This window comes from Petaurus breviceps, unplaced genomic scaffold (assembly GCF_028583685.1).
Source record: "Petaurus breviceps papuanus isolate PSGF00001 unplaced genomic scaffold, PetGlider_PUasm1.0 90574, whole genome shotgun sequence".
NCBI classification, from domain to species: Eukaryota; Metazoa; Chordata; class Mammalia; order Diprotodontia; family Petauridae; genus Petaurus; species Petaurus breviceps.
Window position 1 is genome coordinate 5047166 of NW_027187277.1, and position 20670 is coordinate 5067835.

General features: G+C 39.5%; 1 protein-coding gene across 1 annotated transcript in view; it reads left to right on the forward strand.

Moving 5' to 3' along the window:
- MAP3K15 (mitogen-activated protein kinase kinase kinase 15) overlaps positions 1–20670 on the forward strand; it is a 148264-nt gene that overhangs the window by 70528 nt on the left and 57066 nt on the right. The window contains exons 7-11 of the mRNA XM_069063468.1: positions 7682–7852; positions 12050–12162; positions 13996–14155; positions 15531–15681; positions 16857–16964. Of these exons, the coding sequence (XP_068919569.1) occupies positions 7682–7852; positions 12050–12162; positions 13996–14155; positions 15531–15681; positions 16857–16964 (703 nt within the window). The remainder of the gene's footprint in view (positions 1–7681; positions 7853–12049; positions 12163–13995; positions 14156–15530; positions 15682–16856; positions 16965–20670) is intronic.

Genomic DNA, 20670 nt, shown 5'->3' on the forward strand with positions numbered 1-20670 from the left:
GTACAGCTAAAGGTCAGGGAAGTTTCAAAGATTAAGGAAAAACTTTCTATCAAAGTCATTTCATTGTGACTTCTTCACTCAGTCAGTCAATAAGCAGTTATTAAGCACCTACTCTGTACCAGACACTGCTAAGCACTGGGGATACAAAGTGTAGGCCAACATGATATTCACAGTACCTACGGCAGTTAAGAATATGCTGGTGTAATTCTGAATCACAGTCAGACAGAGGCCCCGACAGAGGCCCGGATGCTGACGCCATGGTGTGCAGACAGAGGCCTGGAGGCTTTGGCACAGAGGCCCGGACAAGGCCTGATCAACGTGGTGGCAAGTGGACCCACCTACCACAAGGGCCACTGCCAGGCCTATCACTGCAGGGCCGGGACTAGACAGAGCAGGGTAAGAGTCAAATTCAGGGCCCCTGGCAGGGGCAGCACCTACTCCTGGGACTACCAGTCCACAGCCCAGAAATTTTAAAAGCCCCTATCTGGAATTCCATGGACCATGATGGCAGAGTGAACCCCAGCTGCTCCAGTCCCCCCCACTGACCCTGAAAACATAGTAATTATTGCTGCAGGGCAAAACCTTAAACAGTAAAGGCTTGGGAATCCTAGAGGAAGGGTTTGGCTAGGACCCTACCTCAAAATGGATAAAAAGCAGACTGCAAAGACAAAGACTCAGGAGTTCTACTATTTTTTTTTTCTGGAGGACAATTGGGGTTAAGTGACTTGCCCAAGTCACACAGCTAGTAATTGTATCAAGTATCTGAGGCCAGATTTGAGCTCAGGTCCTCCTGACTCCAGGGCCGGTGCTCTATTCACTGCACCACCTAGCTGCCCCTGGAGTCCTACTATTGTGTGAGGGAAGAACCAAATTCTGAGGGAGACAGTGTTGACTCCACACCCACAGCTGAAGCCTCAACAGGGAACTGGTCTCAAGCACAGAAAGCATTCATAGATGAGCTCAAAAGGAACTTTGAAAACCAAATTAGAGAGATAGAAGATAAAATGAATTATTTTAAAATCAAAATTGCAAAATTAGAAAAACATTACAATGAAGAAAACAGCTCCTTAAAAAGAAAAATGTGTGATATGGAAAAGGAGGTCCAAAAACTAACCAAGGAAAATAATTCGCTAAAAAGTAGACTCAACCAAATTGAAGCAAATAACTTTATGAGGAACCAAGAATTAGTCAAACAAAACATCAAGAATGAAAAATTAGAAAAAGAGGTCAAATATCTCAATGGAAAAATAAAATAACTTTATGAGGAACCAAGAATTAGTCAAACAAAACATCAAGAATGAAAAATTAGAAAAAGAGGTAAATATCTCAATGAAAAAATAACTAACCTGGAAAACAGATCCAGGAGAGATAATCTGAGAATCATAGGCCTACTGGAAAATCACGATGAAAAAATGAGCCTGGACAACATCTTCCAAGAACTCATCAAGGAAAACTGCCCTAAGATACTAGAACCAGAGGGTAAAATAGAAATTGAAAGAATCCACCGGTCACCTCCTGAAACAGATCCCAAATTGAAAAGTTCTGAACAACAACAGCAAAATAACGCAGTGCATGGGGTGTCAAACTCTTGACCCTCGGGCTGTGTGCCACCTACAAAACACTTGGGGTTGGAATCAGATTAAAATGTGATCAAAAAATGTTTAACAAACTAAAATTTAAAAATACAATCTAACACAGATAATGTTAATTTATTTTTTTCTAAGTCAACATATAGCCCTTAGGGATGTGTTTCCATTTTAGTTTTTTTTTTGGGGGGGGGAGGGGAAATCAGGGCAATTGGGGTTAAATAACTTGCTCAAGGTGACATGGCTTGTAAGTGTTCCAAGTATCTGAAATTAGATTTGAACTCAGGTCCTCCTGACTGCAGGGGCAGCGTTCTATTCACTGCACCACCTAGACACCCCTCCATTCTAGTTTGACACCACTGATGTAGTGAGTAGAGAACTGTTTGGGAGTCAGGAAAAGTGTGAGTTCAAATCCCATCTTTGATAAGATACTGACTGTATGTCCTAGTAAATCATTTAACTCCTCAATTCTCCCAGGGAACTCTTTTTTTTATCTTTTCTTTCTTTTTTAAACAAGTAAAGAGCAATTTATTTTTCTAATTTTTTAACATTCATTTCTTATAAGATTTTGAGTTCCAAATTTTTCTCTCTCTCTTCCTCTCTTCCCACCTCCTCAAGAAGGCAAGCAATCTGATATAGGTTATGTATGTGCAGTCATGTTAAACATACTTCTACGTTAATCGTGTTGTGAAAGAAGAAACAGAACAAATGAGAAAAGTCATGAAAAACAAAACTAAGAGAGAAAATAGTATGATTCTATCTGCATTCAGACTCCATAGTTTTTCTCTAGATGTGGATAGTATTTTTCATCATGATTCTTTTGGAATTGTCCTGGATCATTGTACTGATGATGAGCTATCTAGTTGATCATCATACAGTGTTGTTACCATGTACAATGTTCTCCTGGTTCTGCTCCCTTCACTTGGCATCAGTTCATGTAAGTTTTTCCAGATTTTTCTGAAATCCACCTACTTATCATATCTTATAGCACAATAGTATTCCATTACATTCACGTACCACAACTTGTTCAGCCATTCCCTAGTTGATGGATGTTTCCTCAATTTCCCGTTCTTGGCCACCACAAAAGGAGCTGCTATTAAGTATTTTCATACATGTTGGTCCTTTTCCCTTTTTTATGATCTCTTTGGGCTACAGATTTAGAAGTGGTATTGCTGGGTCAAAGGGCATGCATGGTTTGATTGCCCTTTGGGTAGAGGGAAACTCTTTTAAGACTAACTTGCATAACAGTTGCTGCTTCAAATTGAGAAAAGAATTTACTCGATGGAAATCTTTATGTGTGTATGAATTCACAGGTCTGGACTGCATCCCCCACGCACCTACTCCAAATCATATGGACAAATTAAGAATCAAAAGAGCACTGTTTACATTTTATATATATTGAGTGTTGAGGAAAGAAGGCAACAAACATGGAAGCAGGACTTCCAGAGGCATCTCTTCTTTGAGTTAGTTGGGGGAGACTATGGGGAAGAGGCAGGTGGGGTTTGAGGAGGTGCTTGAACAGTGAAGGGGAGTGAATTTCTGTTGATAGTTCAGGGAGTCATTTTTTTTTATCATTTTGAGAAAATTTTGGGAGTCTTGTCAATATGTAGGTTCAGGCTGGTGGAAGTAATTTTCTTCTCTAACAGCCAGCTCCTTTTACAGTATTTGCTAAAAACTGTCCAGAGCTCATTCTTTTGCTCTTCAAAGAAGAAGGAAGGGGAGTTTGATTTCAGTTAGTGTCTCTTATCTGCATTTGGAGCAGTCATTTGGTCACATTCCATTGAAGTGGAATCAGGCATTTTTTTTGGCGAGGGCAGTTGGGGTTAAGTGACTTGACCAAGGTCACACGGCTAATTTTTGTGTTAAGTGTCTGAGGTCAGATTTGAACTCAGGCACTCCTGACTCCAGGGCCAGTACTCTATTCACTGCACCACCTAGCTGCCCCAGGCGTTGGTTTTACTATCAAGATTTGATGATCAAAAGGCCGAAATAGCACAAATCATTTGAAGTATTGTAAATAAGCAGAATTCAGGAGGCCTGCATGACCGCCTGTGACAGACCTGGAATTGAACATAACAGTTCATCAGCTGACAAATATTTATTGGACAACTGCAAGTATGTTAAAAGGACATCGTGTTTGACTTTCTAGAGGATATGACCTCTGACTTCTAGGAGTTTATAGTTTTGAAAAAGAAGTTGAATGATTATGGATTTTCATCTGGGAATTTGTTCATTCCTGTAGACTGTATCCCTCATGCTTCATAGCTTGTGAGCTAAAAGGGGCCTTAGAAGCCATTGAGTTTAACCCTCTCATTTTTGTTGTTCAGTCACATTTGACTTTTCATGACCTTACTTGGGGTTTTCTTTGCAAAGATGCCAGAGTGGTTTGCCATTTCTTTCTCCAGCTCCTTTTACAGATGATGACATCTGTAAAGAGGTTAAGTGATTTGCCCAGGGTCACACAGCTAGTGTCTGAGGCTAGATTTGAAGTCATGAAGTTGAGTCTTCCTCACTCCAGCCCTGGCACTCTATCCACTGTGTCACCTAGCTTCTCTCATTTTTCCCATTAAGAGAATTGAGACTCTTAGAAGGCAAGTGATTTTCCTAAGATCTCACAGTGGTAATGGTAGGACTTGGACTCCAAATCCTCTGAATCTATCTTCCTTTTTTTTAAAATTTTTTATATACATTTCTAATATTCATTGTAAAAAAATTTGAATTCCAAATTCATTCCCTTTCTCCAGCCCTTCCCTATCCATTAAGAAAGTAGCAATATGGGGCGGCCAGGTAGCACAGTGAGTAAGAGCATTGGGCCCAGTGTGGGGATGACCTGGGGATCGAATCCAGGCTCAGACACTTAGCACCCACCCAGAAACACCTGGCCGTGTAACCTTGAGCAAGTTACTTAACCCCAATTGCTTTAAAAAAAAAAAAAGCAGCAATATATCAGTTATCCATGTAAAACATATTTCCTTATTAGCCATGTTGAAAAAAAGCAAGAAAAATATAAAAGAAAAGTATATTTTCTTCCTTTCTTCTTCTATGGATTTTAAAAATAGCCTATGGATTATAAAGTGCTTCCAAGTGTTTCATTTGATTCTTATAAGAGGCCCATTGGAGAGGGTAAGGGCTGGAATTATTATTTTACAAATAATGAACTGGGATTCAGAGAATTTAAATGACTTACCTCAGGTCGAGCAACTGAACTTGAACTCAGGTCTTTTGGCTCCCAGGCCATTTATTATAGGATACCAAAAAAAAAACCCCCAAATTCGAAAAATTATAGTTTCTCCTCCAACTTCCCCCTCTCCCCACCATATAAGTGAAATACAAATCACCTGTCTCCTGTTGGTCAGTAATTTTTATTAAGCATTTTGTTGGGTGGCCAATGAGGGAAAGCTAGAGGAAAAAAGGGAGAGGAAGGGGCATAAAGGTGGCTCAGGAGCTTGTGTAGACCACTTTTCAGTAGAGTAGACCTTAGTTCATTGGTTTCTATTAACTGACAAATTCTCATGTTACCAGAAACAGGCAGCTGGCTACTGCTCGAACTGGTGACTGATTAAACACAGCAGTTCTGAAATATTGGCTTGTTCTTGGATACCTTGGGGTCTGGAAATCATGAGCTGATAAGCAAAGAGGATTGTTCGTCTCTAAGGGCATTAGACTATTTAGCAGCTCTCCTTAAAGTGGCTTTTAACTGAAAAGTTCTCTTTGCTTTTTCTCTTGAAAATGTCTGATATTATGTGTATATGTGTGTTGGTTTTTTTTTTTTTTTGCCCAATCTCAAATGACCTTTTGTTGTGAAAGGAAAGAGTAAGTTTCAAATGAAGGAGCAATGTGGGGGCAATCTAGATGTAACTAGACCTCAAAGGCTTAAAATCACATTAACAACTAAGAATTTCAGAAAGGTTAATGCAGCTTTTCATAAGTCTGAACATTAGACACCTTAAAAAAAATTTGACTCATAGCAAATGTAGAAATTTTGTACTTTGTTAAGTATCTAATCTCCTTCATTTTTTTCTCCATAGAATCCAGAGATTAGCTTGAGGATAAATGTCATCTGTTAATGTTTAGCAAAACTAATTCAGTTGGGGGTGGGGGTGGCTCCCTGTACTGAAGGAATAAGCGGGGACAACAGAGAACATGGACTCTTCATCGGGAGAAACAATTTGTAGACTGAATAGGAATCTCCTGAATAGAGAAAGGAAGCATCAGGTGCATTGGGAAGTATCCAAAACAAGAATGTTGATAAAATCAGCTGCTGCATTATCTCATTAGAATGAAGCAATTAGCTATCACAGTGGATAGAGTCACCAAGGTGGGAAGAAGACCAAGTGTGAATTTTGCCTCAGGCACAATTATGTGACTGGACCAAATATGTGCATACACACACACATATATATGTACATATATGTACAATGAAGAACTGTTAATGACTTAACTATCTCAGCATTACAATCCCAAAAGACTAATGATGAAGCATACTACCTGCCCCCCAGAGAAAGAACTGAGATTGTTTGAATGCAGACTGAAGTATACTATTTTTCACTTTCTTCCTCTTTTTTTATAATTCAAGTCTTTTTATACAAAATGACTATTATGTAAATGTTTTACATGATTGCATATGCATGACCTATATCTGTTTGCTTACCATCTTGGGGGGGGGGAGGAGAGGGAGAAAAGGAGGGATAAAATTTGGAACTAAAAACTTTAAAAAGCCAAACGCTAAAATCCCATATGTAATATGGGATACATATTACATATAGGTATATCTATGTATACCTATATGTATATTCATACATGTATATATGCACACACATATAATGTATGTATACGTATGTGTTTACACACACATACACATGCCTACACACACACGCGCGCAGCTAGGTGGCACAGTGGATAGAACACCAGACTTGGAGTCAGGAAGATTCATCTCTGTAAGTTCAAATCTGGCCTCAGACACTTACTTGCGTGTGACCCTGGACAAGTCATTTAACCCTGTTTGCCTCAGGTTTCTTATCTGTAAAATGAATTGTAGAAGGAAATGGCACATTGCTCCAGTGTTTTTGCCAAGAAAACCCCAAAATGGAGTCAGACACAACTGAAACAACTGAACAACAACGGTTATATATGTGTATATATATGAATGTGTGTGTGTGTGTGTAATTTTCTTTCCTTTTGGCATGTAAATTCCTTGAGGACAGAAGCTTGAATTTTTTTCTTTTATCCCCATTGTGGAGTAACACTGTAACATAGTAGGTACTTAATAAGTGTCTGAATCTTCATATACTTGATATATTTGAAAGGAAAATAGGTTATTGCTTTTTTTGTTTGTTTAAGCAGAAGACCAAAAGTGTTGTTCTAGGGCAGATTTTTTTAGGCACACATTTTATTTTTTTCCCCATATTACATGTTAAAATGGTTTTTAACATTTGGGTTTTTTTAAGTTTTTAGTTCCAAATTCTATCCCTCCTTTTCTCCCTCTCCTCCCCCACAAGATGGTAAGCAAGCAGATATAGGTCATACATATGCAATCATGTAAAACATTTACATAGTAGTCATTTTGTACAAAAAGTCTTGAATTAAAAAAAAGAAAATGAGAAAGTGAAAAATAATGTGCTTCAGTCTGCACTCAAACAATATCCGTTCTTTCTCTGGAGGTGGGTGGTATGCTTCATCATTAGTCTTTTGGGATTGTATTGCTGAGAATAGTTAAGTCATTCACAATTCGTTGTACAATATTGCTGTTACTGTGTATGTCTCTCTAGGTTTTTCTGAAATTATCCTGCTTGTCATTTCTCATAACACAATAATAATCCTTCGCAATTATATATCTCTGCTTGTTCAGCCTTTCCCGAGTTGATGGGCATCCCTTCGATTTCCAATTCTTAGCCACCACAAAAAGAGGTGCTATAAATATTTTTGTACAAATAGGTCATTTTCCCTTCATTTATGTCTTTGGGGATATAGACGTAGCAGTGGTACTGCTAGATCAAAGGGTATGCACAGTTTTTTAGCCTCAAGGGCAAGTTTAAAAAGAAAAATCATCTTTCTTTGTCACCAGCTTCTCATGATGACATATCCATGTGTTTCAGGAGAAATCATGCCGGTGACCGAGGGAAGGCACTCCAAGTGATGCTTCAGGTTCTACAAACATGTGATCATCCTGCTCCAGATATGTTCTGCTTATGTGGGAGAATCTATAAGGATATATTCCTTGATTCAGACTGCAAGGATATGGAAAGCAGGGACTCTGCCATTGAGTGGTGAGATTAAATTCTATTTCAAATCAATTTCTATATTGTTTCCTTTTTGAAGGAGAGAAACTAGGGCAATTGGGGTTAAGTGACTTGCCCAAGATCACGTGGCTAATAAGCATTAAGTATCTGAGGCCGGATTTGAATTCAGGTCCTCCTGACTCCAGGGCCGGTGCTCTATTCACTGTGCCACCTAGCCACCCCTTCAACTTCTTTTTTAACATGCAAGGTGACAGAATTGCATAAATTCACCAACACCAGGTGTGGTATCTAGGTGATGCAGTGACTTGAGTGCTGGGCCTGAAGTCAGGAAGACTCATCTTTGTGAGTTCAAATCTGGCCTCATGAATGTGTTAGCTGTGTGACCCTGGGCAAGTCACTTAATCTGCTTGCTACAGTTTCCTCATCTATAAAATGAGCTAGAGAAGGAAGTGGCAAACCACTACAGCATCTTTGCCCAAAATCCCCAAATGGGGTCATGAAGAGTCAGACACGACTGAAAAACAACTGGACAACATCTGTGGGTTTCACTGTCTGTAGCTGCTGGCTGAGAAGTATACTTAAGGTGAAGAGGATGATGGGTCTGGACTCAGAGGACCTGGTGTCAAAATCCAGCTCTGAATTTTCTTATCTGTGTGACCTTGAGCAAATCAGGGTCCCAGGGTTATTGTGAGTATTACACAAGATAGTGTTTTTAAAGCCCTTTACAAACCTCAAAGTACAAAATAATTAATTGCTACTTATTATTGTTATTTTAAAAATTATTATTTCACAACAATCAGTTTCATACTATGTTTTGCCATCGAGAGCTTTTAATTAGGAGTCAGAAGATCTGGATTTTAGTGTCACTTTCACCACTAACTAGCTGCATATGTCCTTTGGAAGCTTACTTAAGCTCATTGTGGTGTCATTTCCCCCTCTGTCAAATGGAATAATAACATCTACCCAGTGGAGCTCATTAGGTCCTGTTGGAAGGCTCTAATGCAGGAGTTCTTAATCTAGGGTGCATGGACCCCCACAAAGTCTGGAAGCTTGCTTTTTTGGATATTTTTAAACTAAACATTAAATGATTTTCAATAAAATTGATTTCCTCTGAATTCCTTTGTGATTTTTATTTTGTGCCTTTAAAGACATTATACTGAGAAAGGATTCAAAGGCTTCACTACACTGTCCATGGCACAGAAAAGGTTGATAACCACTTCTCTAAAGAGGAAAATCTTTGTGAAATTATTTTGAGACATGCAGAGCATCATGTATATGTGAAGGATCATTAATACTTCACCAATACTTCTGTTTCTCCATTAAAACCTGCAGGCACTCTGGTACCTTCCAACGGTATGGTGGGGCTCTGGTTCTTGAAGATGATGCCAAGTGAAAGAGAAATCTGAAACATCTATCCAAAGCCTGTTGGCCAGAAACCAGTGTAGCTTAATTTTTGGTAGAGAGTGACCACCAGGTGTTGATTTTTTGGGTCAACTCAACTAATGAAAATCACCTATTAAGGCATGGAGGGAGAATTTTCAGCCATGGAATCCTGTAGTCTCCTCCCACCAAGCTTTCCACTTTTGTAGTTTATTGATTGTTATTTAAACATATATATATATATATATATATATATATATATATATATATGTGTGTGTGTGTGTGTGTATACACCTTTTTTTCTAATTATCAATTTTTTTCCCTTCCATTCCTCCACTGGAAAAAAAATTTGATACCCAATATCAAATAAGCATAGTTAAGGATAATAAATCCCTGCATTGACCATGTCCAAAATGTGTCTCATGTTGCCTGTGAGTCCATCATCTCCTCTTATGAGGTGGGCAGTATTCTTCATCATGAATACTCTAGATCTAGAATTATGGCAGATCACTGAATTAAGTCTTTCATATAGTTAATAATATCTCTATTAATGAAAAGGATACTTTACAACAATAAACTTCCTAAAAATTTCATTGTTGGGGCAGTTAGGTGGCACAGTGGATAGAGCACCAGTCCTGGACTGAGGAGGACCTGGGTTCAAATTCAACCTCCAACACTTACTATCTGTTTGACCCTGGGCAAGTCACTTAACCTCACTTGCCTCAAAAAAAAATATTTATCAGAGGTAGAAGTAGGAGTTCTTGAGTCTGAGTACCATAGGAAGCAAAAGTGATCAGGACACACCCTCTGTTTTTTGCTTCCAATTTCCATTCAGGTGATTCAGGGCTCATATTCCTTCCTTCCTTGTCTCGTAGGCCCCTTGGCAGAGTGTGTGTGTCTGTGTCTCTGTGTCTGTGCACAGGGTTGCAGGAGTCAGGGTGGGAGTAGGGCTGAGGGAACAGGTGTGTTACTTGTCTCTCCTGATGATCCTCAGTGCAGTCAATTGGAGATCACTTGAATTCAGGCTGCACATCCTTCACCCCCAAGTGACCAGGTTGTGAAATCCCTAGAATCTATCCATGTCTCACATGGCTTCTTCAGCTTATTTTCTCACTGACCCTTTTGACAGTGTGGTGAAAACTAATGGACCACTTGTCAGAGTACTATTTTAATATAATTGAAGGAAATGCAAATTAGAGAGTAGTGAAAATAAAGATGTCATTTTTTTCCTCTGCCAGGTCCACTCCCTCCTCCTGAAATTTATCTAAGAACCCTTGATCTATTCATTCCCTTGTGGGATCTTAGATCAAAGAGACCTCAGAGGCCAACACTCTCATTTAGTAGATGAAGAAACCGAGGCCCAGAAATGTTAAATGACTTGCCAAAAATCACAGAGCAGTAGATGGTAGAGGAGGGATTTGAATCCGGGTCCACTTGACTACACAGCCTACTCTCTTACCCCTGTACCACACTTCCAAGCCTGATCCTCGGCCATCCTGAGAGAGGCCTATATTTAAAGTAACACCACAGTCTCTGCTATCACCAACTTGGTTCTGAGAAAAATGGATTCCCCAACCCTTTCTGGGTCCAGACTGACTATTTTTAAAATGTCATTGCTAGCTCTCATCTCTATGATTTAATTCCCAAAGTGTGCATAATGTGAATATTGGGGAGGTGGGAGGGAAATACCTTTAAAAATGCATCTCCAGAGCTCTTCCTTCTCTTTATCCCTTCATAAGGTACTCCTGTTTTTGTGGGGTGGTGTGCAGACCTGTTTTCAGCAATGTTGAGATGAAGCGGCATGGAAATTCCCTCAAATGTTCCAGCTTATCCTTAGTTGTCTGGGGGTAGGGGAGCACTGGGAAGTTATGTGACTTGCTTAGAGTCACATATTTATATCAAATTTAAAATTAAAAAAATGCTTATCTAGCATTTTGATTGACTTTGATACTCAGAACACCAAATCTTGCCTTTAAAGCCCACCTCTGACACTTATTACCTGGGGATCATCATCTTCTCTAGGCTCCAGTTTTTTCATCTGTAAAATAGACTAGATAGGCCTCTTAGGTCTCTTTCAGGTTTATCTCTATGATAGTAATAAAAAGAAAGAAAGCATTTTGAAAATATAATCATAGTAGTACCTTTGAAAGTACTTTTAGCGTTCTTTTTCAGTTGTTTCTGCTCATTGTGACCCCATTTGGGGTTTTCTTAGCAAAGATGTTTGCCATTTCCTTCTCCAGCTCATTTACAGATGAGGAAACTGAGGCAAACAGGGTTAAGTGACTTGCCCAGGGTTGCACAAATAGGAAGTGTCGGAGGCTGGATTTGAACTCAGGAAGATGAGTCTTCCTGACTCTAGGCCAGGTACTCTACTAGCATCATCTAGTTGTCCTTTTAGTGTAGTCACAGACAAAAAAAAAATCTAATGTAGACATCCTGTCCAATTAAGCCATAGTATCCCTATACATGTGAAGGAAACCTCCCTTCCCCCTACAATTCCATGCTGGAAAATGGGAAGCTGCTTTGTGTTTTACTGTTGTAATAGACAGCTGGGTTTGACAGCATAGGTGAGTTAATCATTTATGCAAAAAAAAAAACCCACCCAATTAACTTTGAAGAGGATGATTTTTGGTGGCTGCCTTTAAATATTTGTTTACCAGAATTTTGAAGCTATGAAAGGCATTTGACACTAATAGATTTGTTATTTGGCTAACACAAAGAAGGAGATTGAGAAAATGTTTGATGAGTGATAGTGACCTTTTTCTTCAATTAAATTTATTCTTCCAGTCACTAGTTCAGCATGAGAAAATGCTGTGTTTAATACTGGCATGCTTGTCCTAACAGGTACCGAAAAGGATTTGAGCTCCAGTCATCTCTTTACTCTGGAATTAATCTGGCTGTTTTGCTGATAGTTGCTGGACAACAATTTGAAACTTCTATGGAACTGAGAAAAATAGGTAAAGCTCTTTATGCATCTTATTTATGCTTTTTAGTAAGTCAGTTTTTGAAGTAAAAAAAATACAAGTCACTCACCCACTGTATATTGCAGGAAGCGATGTATCATTTGTTCTTTGGTAACTCAACATCAGTGGCCCAGTGGATAGAGTTCTGGGCCCGGAGGCAGGGAGACTCATCTTCCTGAGTTCAAATTCGGCCTCAGACACTTACTAGCTGTGTGACCCGGGGCAAGTCACTTAACCCGTTTGCCTCCGTTTCCTCATATGTAAAATGAACTGGAGAAGGAAATGGCAAACCATTCCAGTGTCTTTGCTAAGAAAACCCCAAATGGGGTCACGAAGAGACGGACAAGACTGAAATGACTGAACAACAATCATCCCAACAGCAGGGGCAGCCACCTGATTAAAAACTGCTTTTTCCACAGTCTGCTCTGTGACTCAGATCTCATTTGCCCAGGATCACAACTTCAGAGTCATTTTTCACTCTCTTCCTGTCCCACTCCTCCATATCCAATCAAGTGCCAAATCTGCCTCCACAAGATTTCTCAAATCCTTTTCCCTCTCTCCACTCACATGGTCATCCCCCAGTTCATTCACTCATCACCTCTCACCTGGACTGATAGAACAGCCACTTAGTCTCCCTGTTTCTAGTTTCACCCTTCTACAATCCATTCTCCCTACAGCAAAACAGTATTCCTAAAGCACAGCTTCTGTCCATGCCACTCTCAAGAATCTTCAGTGGCTCCCTATTTCCCTGGAGGAACAAATGTAAACTCTTTTAACTGATGTTTACAGTCCTTTGTAAATTGGCTCTAGCCTACCTCTACAGACTTATTTCACATTATTTTTCTTTAAGCACTTGACCCACTGGCTGTTTCATGAGATTGGAAATACATCTACCACCTCTGGATCTTTGCACAAGTTGCTACTGTTAACTGGAATATACTTCCTCCTCACCTGTGTATGAACCTCTTAGAATTCTACAAGGCATAATTTCAGGGGCCCTTTCCCAGGAGAAACTATTGTCAGGGTTCTCTCCTAAAATTATCTTGTTATTTACTTTTCTTTGCACATATATTTGCCCCATTCTTCCTCCCTGGAACAATGTAAACTCCATAAAGGAAGGGATGATTTTAGTTTTCCCCAGCATTTAGCACAGTGTAGACACCTAGTGAATGCTTTAGGACAGGACTTTGTACATAGTAGGTGCTTAAATGCTTGTTGAATTAAATTACTTAGATCCTGAACATCACATGATCTCAATAACTTAGACAATAAAGTCTAATTAATAAAAATAAATTATAATAGAGAGACAGTATGGCATAAGAGAGAGCCTCAAAACCAAGAAGACATGGGGATTCAAGACTTGCTTCTAATACATATGCTGGCCCTGGGCAACTGACTTGCCTTCTTTGTGCTCTGGGCAACTTGCTAAGACTTAAGTTGCAGAGAAGGTGCTAACCTGCCTTGATGGGGAGGGAGTTTCCTCATCTGGGAGTTCCCTACAGCAATGAAATCACTGGTTCAGTCCCTATCTTATCTTTTTTTTTTAGTAGTAATAACTCATTCTGACAGTTTGCCATAAAAATCATTCTTTACATACATTATCTTGTTTGATCCTTCCAACAACACTGTATAGGGAAAATATTATTGTTCCCATTTTACATATGAGAAACTGAGACTTAGGTCTAATTCTTTTCCCAGGATCATAGGGCTTACAACTAAGAGGTGGAATCTGGACTCAAACCCTCATTTGACTCAGAATCCAGTGTTCTGTTCACTTGATGTCTTTGTTTATATAAACTAATCTTGACTAAAATTTGAATTTCTAAGGTGTCCGGCTGAATAGTTTGCTGGGAAGAAAAGGAAGCTTGGAAAAAATGAACAATTACTGGGATGTTGGTCAGTTCTTCAATGTGAGCATGTTGGCCAATGACATAGGGAAAGCGGTGCAAGCAGCAGAGAGGCTGTTTAAACTCAAGCCTCCCATCTGGTGAGTACCATACGTCTATAGTCATCAAATACCAACTCTTTTTGTGATCTTCTGATATGGATGAAGTGCTGGGCCTGGAATCAGGAAGACCGGAATTCAAATCCAGCCTCAAACATTTCCTAGCCATGTGACCATGGGCAGGTTGCTTGACCTCTGTTTGCCTCAGTATCCTCATCTGTAAAATGGGGATAATAATAGCACCTACCTCACCACATCGTAGTGACAATCAATGAGATAATAATTGTAAAGTGCTTAGTACAGTCTGTCACATAGTAGGTGCAATGTAAACCATAGGTATTATTATTTGGAAAAGATTCAGTCATGAGAAATGGTGGTGTGTCTTTGGTTTGGCATTCTGAATTCTTTGTTAAAGGAAAATGGAAGCCAGTGTAACTAATATAGACAGGTCTTCTGTCAAGATCTGCTTTGGAATGGGTTAACAGGGGTGGGGAATCTGTGGCCTCGAATCCACAGTTTCCCTTCCTCTGGGTTAGGGGGAAGTGTAGATCTGCTCTTTCTGGGCCCTCCATGCTTTCAGTTTCAAACCCTTAAACTATTGACCTCTCCAAATTCACCAGGCCTGCAAAAGTAAAGACCCCCAAGAACAGAACAGGGCGTTTGAGAAGTAAGAGATAGAGAAGTGAACAGATGCTCTTAGACACATAATGCAGCCTCCCCCATCTCTCTTGTACAAGACAGTCTAGAAGCAGGGTTAAGAGTCTTCTTGGTCCAAAGGCCCCAGAGTTTGGTTCTGAAACCAAATCAGCCTCTTCAGTCTTTTGAAAATATCCAGAACCAAGAGGGAGAAGTTTGCAGGGTTCCTTTCTAGATTGGGAGGGCCTCTTCAAAGTTTTTTCCTTGCTTGAATCCCTATCTTCCCTCTGGACATCACCCTTGTGATGTCATTGATACTCTTCATGAACAAAGAATGAACAACAACAACCATTGTCTCCCCTCCAGCAAAAATTAAAAATAAATAAATAAATAAGTAAATAAATAAATAAATGAATGAATGTATGCCCATTTTCCATAGGTGAAGAGCCAAAGAATAGCTTGCATTCATTACTTTAGTAGTTTATACATTCAACCAAGTCAGGGCAGTTAGGATATCTACCTAGGGAATATTTATTCTCAGCTTGTAGTTTCATTAAAAGGTAAGAGAATTTACAATTAGCTTTACCTTTGGGCTCTTTCACCTGAATATATTGCCAAGAAAGGCACATAGATCTTCCTTATGAAGTCTCTTGAAAAATAAGACTTTTGTTAGAAAGCTGACTGTAGAGATGGACTCATGATTTAGTAAAAATCAAATTTCAGGTATAATTAAATTCTTTTTCTTGAGGGGTCTAATTTCCTTATGTTTCTCTTCCTATAGGTATCTTCGGTCATTAGTTCAGAATCTGCAACTAATTCAGCGCTTTAAGAAACTCACCACTGAACATTCTCATAGACAGGAGCTGCTTAACTTCTGGCTTGATATAATCTTTGAGGCAACAAAAGAAATCACGAATGGACTAAGATTTCCGGTATGATATGCTAAACTCCATTTATTTAAGACATTGTACATGGATTGAGGAGAGGGTTTACCACTTAAAAATTTCCGAAAGACATATTCAAGAATATGCTTTAAAATGGTTAGGAAAAGTTTTAAAGCTTATTCATCAAACTTTTTAAAAAAACTAAGTTTCTATGATGTTACAACTATTTGTTTTAGTTGCTAAAGTGGGGCAGCCCCTTGCCTTCAAGTGTTTCCATCCTCATAGTTTTCCAGGGGTGTGCTGGGATCAGATGGAATCCTGATTGCTAAAGGATTTGAGCACTTACACCTTGAAAATCAGCAAGGGCTACAAATCAAGGCTTGATTTCTTATTTTGTTAATTGTCTAGACTTAATAAGATAAAGAAAATGTTCATAAAAACTTAACACTGTATCCTTTGTTTTCAGAGAGCTGGTTATTGAATATCTACCAGAACATCCCTGGTTTTACTTGTGCCCTTGGGTACATTTGATCCAGAGTTATTCACTGACATTTTCCCCTAGAGCATCATAGATCTAGAGGCGGAAAGTGCTAGAAAAGTCATCTAGTCTAAGCCCCTCGTTTCACAGATGAGGAGACTGAGCCCCAAAGAGGTTCAGTAATAATAGCCAGGTAATAACTATAAGGATGGTGCAGTGGAGAGAGTGGGCCTTCAGTCAGGCAGACTCATCTTCCTAGGTTCAAATGTGGTCTCAGGTATTTCCTAGCTGTGTGATCCTGGGCAAGTCACTTAACCCTGATTGCCTCAGTTTCCTCATCTGTACCATTAACTGGAGAAAGAAATGGCAAATCATTCCAATATCTTTGCCATGAAAACTCCATGGACAGCATTGATGTGCTAAGGTCTGCAGGGTCTCCAAGAGTCAGACAGCATTGAACAACAACCATAGGATAAGAATTCTTAGCACCCAGTTAGTGTTTGGTTTGCGTCGTAAGGACAGAAGAGGCCAAATTAAATTTTTCATTTCCTTCCCTGGTTGCAGTTGCTTAGTACTTGAAAATTAATGATTGATCTTTCCTTGTTTTTCCACAGTTAGAACAACAGATTCTTCTGAAGCTTTATAGTATAATGTATGAGTATATAGTATATATGTATATATAGTGATATAAGTATAGCTATTGCTGCATGCTCCAATAGATTACAAATATCTGTTCTTATTTCAGGTTCTCGTGATTGAGCCAACCAAAGTCTACCAGCCTTCTTATGTTTCCATAAACAAGGAAGCAGAGGAGAGAACTGTCTCTTTGTGGCATGTCTCACCCACAGAGATGGTAAGAAAAATAAATCACAGCCATTTTTCATGCTGTTCAATACTCTTTAATCAAATATCTATGTTTCAGCTAGAAGACCCCAAGTCCATGGGCTCAGAACAGCAAGGAGAGCAAGGCACATCCCCTTAGCTATCCCCCACCCCTGGAATTTGCAAGAGTGGGACTTTAGCTGGGATTTGAAGGAACCCAGGGAAGCCAGTTGGCCTAGATGAGGAGGGAGAAAGTTCCAGGCAAGAAAGAGAGCCAGTGAAAATGGCAGGAAATGGACAGCCAGGTGGCTCAGCGAGTAAGAGCACCGGCTCCAGTGTTGGGATGACCTGGATCAAATCCGGGCTCAGATACTCAGCACCACACCCAGAAATAACTGGCTGTGTAACCTTGAGCGAGTTACTTAACCCCGATTGCTTTAAAAAAAAAAAAGAAAATGGCAGGAAATGGGAGGTGGAGTATGTGGTATGAGGAACAGCAAGGAAGCTGATTATTAAAATGGATAACTTCTTAATTCTGCTAACTACTGAAATAATAAAACTATAGACTGGAGAGAACTTTTGTGTAGAGTATCATCCACATTTTGCACAGGAATGTAGGATTTGTGTTTTTAGAAGTAACAGGTTTACATTTTCCCTTTGTACCTAAAAAGGCTTCATTCTTTTTTTTTCCTTTTATAAAACTATTGTTTTATTAGTACAGGTGTTTGTCCTCTAGCCATATGTATCCATATGTTAGCAGTTCTCTCTCCTGAACTCGGTAGGAATGCATGAAGGTTTTTTTTAGAAGCATGCAAATTGAACATGGTTTAGAGCAAGGGCAAATATAAACACAAATGCCTTCAGAAATAAAACACATATAAAGAAGAGTAAGCAAATTTCCAAATCTAAAATAGAAATATCTCACCAGAAATAGAGGGAGTCATGAACATCTCAAGTGTAGACCAGTAATTCTATCCAATATTTGATGCCAGGAACACTCCTCTCATGGTGAAGAATGTAGACAGCACAGTCATTGATAATGATGGAGTGCTGTGTAATTCACATTTTTTCTGTATTGAATACATTAGACATTCTAAGAAAGGAAGTGAAGAAATTGGAGATGGGTGCATCCTCTATTTTATGCAGCAAGTGGACTTTAATTGATTTATCTCCTTTTTTTGTAAGCAGCAAGGAAAAGCAATGGGTGCCTCATTTGGTGTACCCTACGCTGATATTGTTGTTATTATTGAAATTACATTTTATTTTTGTGTATTTCTGTTGGAATTGCAAAACAACTTGTTCTTCTTGGTTTGCTTTTTGCTACTCTTATATTGAGGGTGACAGTTGCTAAAGCGTCCTATTGTGAATTACTGAGAAGTGTCTGTCAAAAAACTACTGCTAATAAAATATTCATAGCAAACTATTTTAAGTTTTGTGCAATTGTTTTATCTATCTGTCCTAATCATTGGAATTCTTTAGTTGTCTCTTGCCTTTAATAGAAATTTTCATGGATAAATAAAATAGATTACTATTTTTGAGAATTCTGGAGGCTATTTTTAATGAATGGCAGGGTGAAAAGGAACCCTTTACAAATTTTTTTATCTGAGGAAATATTTTGTAAGAGCAGATGTTAGAATAAGTACTGAAGAACACAACAAAGGTTTTTGTTTTTTGTTTTTCCCCTTTTGGGAAGATGTTTTCATTCAGTTTCATTGTTTCCATTTATATATATATATATATATATATATATATATATATATATACACACACACACACACACACACACACTTTGGGGGGGCAGGGCAATTGGGGTTAAGTGACTTGCCCAAGGTAACATAGCTAGCTAGTATGTCAAGTGTCTGAGGTCGGATTTAAACTCAAGTCCTCTTGACCAAGTGCTCTATTCACTGGGCCACCTAGCCACTGCCCCCCATTTATATTCTTAAAAGCTCATGTATGGTTGCAGGTTTTTTTCTTGTTTGGTTTTTTTTTGCCTTTTGGAGGGAAATTGGGGTTAAGTAACTTGCCCAAGGTTACACGGCTAGTTATTTTTTGTGTGGGTGTTAAGTGTCTGAGGCCAGAACCAAACTCAGGTTTTCCTGACTCTGGGGCCTGCGCTTTATTCACTGAGCCACCTAGCCCCCCCTGGTTGCAGGTTTTCCTCGAGAATTTACCTATTGTAAGCAAGGACATGTTTTTCTGTACATGTACCAATTAGAGTGAAGTCTTTTTTTGCAAAGATTAAAACAATGCCTTTTGCAGTGGTGTGGTTCAGATCAAGAAGATTTCAGAGGCAGAGCTTTCTTCTGCATGGCTAGGAGGAGGGTATACCCCCATCCCAACTTTCCCTCCAGAATAATCTGCTACATTGGTTCATTTGTGCATGTGCTCTTCTTGCTCAAAAATATATAGTAGCTACCCACTGCCTCAGCAGAGGTGGCAAACTGACTGAGTTTGCCAAATGTAATTGGGAAATATTTAATAAGAGATAAAATAACAATAAAATATTTGTTGTTTAGTCGTGTCTGACTCTTGGTGATCCTATTTGGGGTTTCCTTGGCAAAGACACTGGAATGATTTGCCATTTTCTTCTCGAGATCATTTGACAGATGAGGAATCTGAGGCAAACAGGGTTAAGTGACTAGTCCAAGGTCACATAGCTAGTGTCTTCCTGACTCCAGGACTAGTGTTCTATCCATTGTACCACCTAGAGCCCAATCAAACATGCATAATGTTAATTTTGGTCTTCCAAGTCCTTCTACAACAGATATCTGTTGTCTGACACCACTGACCTATAGGTTAAAATCCAAATTCTTTAGCCTGACATTCAGCAAGGGCCTCTATAGCCTGGCCCTTCTATCTCAGCTTTACATAAACACCACATTCCAGTCAAATTCAGCTTTTCAGTACTCTCCAAATATGCTATACACACTCCTGTTTTCATATCATTGTTCCTGCCCAGGATGTAGCTCTTGTAACTAGGACATATCTAGTGAACCAAAACTTTGCCCCAAGGCATTGAAATTTATGTGCAGCTTATAGCTTATGCCTTCAGCAAGATAGAAACAACTCAATTTAGCATCTACCTAAGAAGAATAATTAACATACAAAATGACTATATAGTTTGCTTTTTCCCTTGTCCCAGTTCTGCTGCATTCCAGGTCCGCTCCCCTGGCATCTCCCCCCTCCTCCCCCACTCCCTGTAATGTCCTTTACCAGAATGGCTCCATGGCATCCCAAGATTTCTATCTCTCCCTTTCCTTCCTTTTCACCACCACACAGGATGGTGTCCTAGGATTTCTCCCTCCATAGGACCTTGTGTCCCAAAATCTCTTTCCTTTCCCTGCCTTCTAAACCAGGTGAAATTGTTTTAAAAATAGATTTAAAGGATCATTTTTGGGAAATTTCCCCCGTGCCAAAATTGCTAATTATGGCTCTGCTCATTCTCCTCCCCAAACACATAAATACCACCCCCTTTGTCTCCCTCCCTCTCCCCCTCTCTCCCCTTCCTCCTTCTCCCCCCTCCCTCCCCCCTCCCCCTCCCTCTCTCTCCTCCCCTCCCCTCCTCCCCCCCCTCTCTCTCTCTCTCTCTCTCTCTCTCTCTCTCTCTCTCTCTCTCTCTCTCCCTCTCTCTCTCTCTCTCTCTCTCTCTGTCTCTCTCTCTCTCTCTCTCTCTCTCTCTCTCTCTCTCTCTCTCTCTCTCTCTCTCTCTCTCTCTCTCTCTCTCTCTCTCTTTC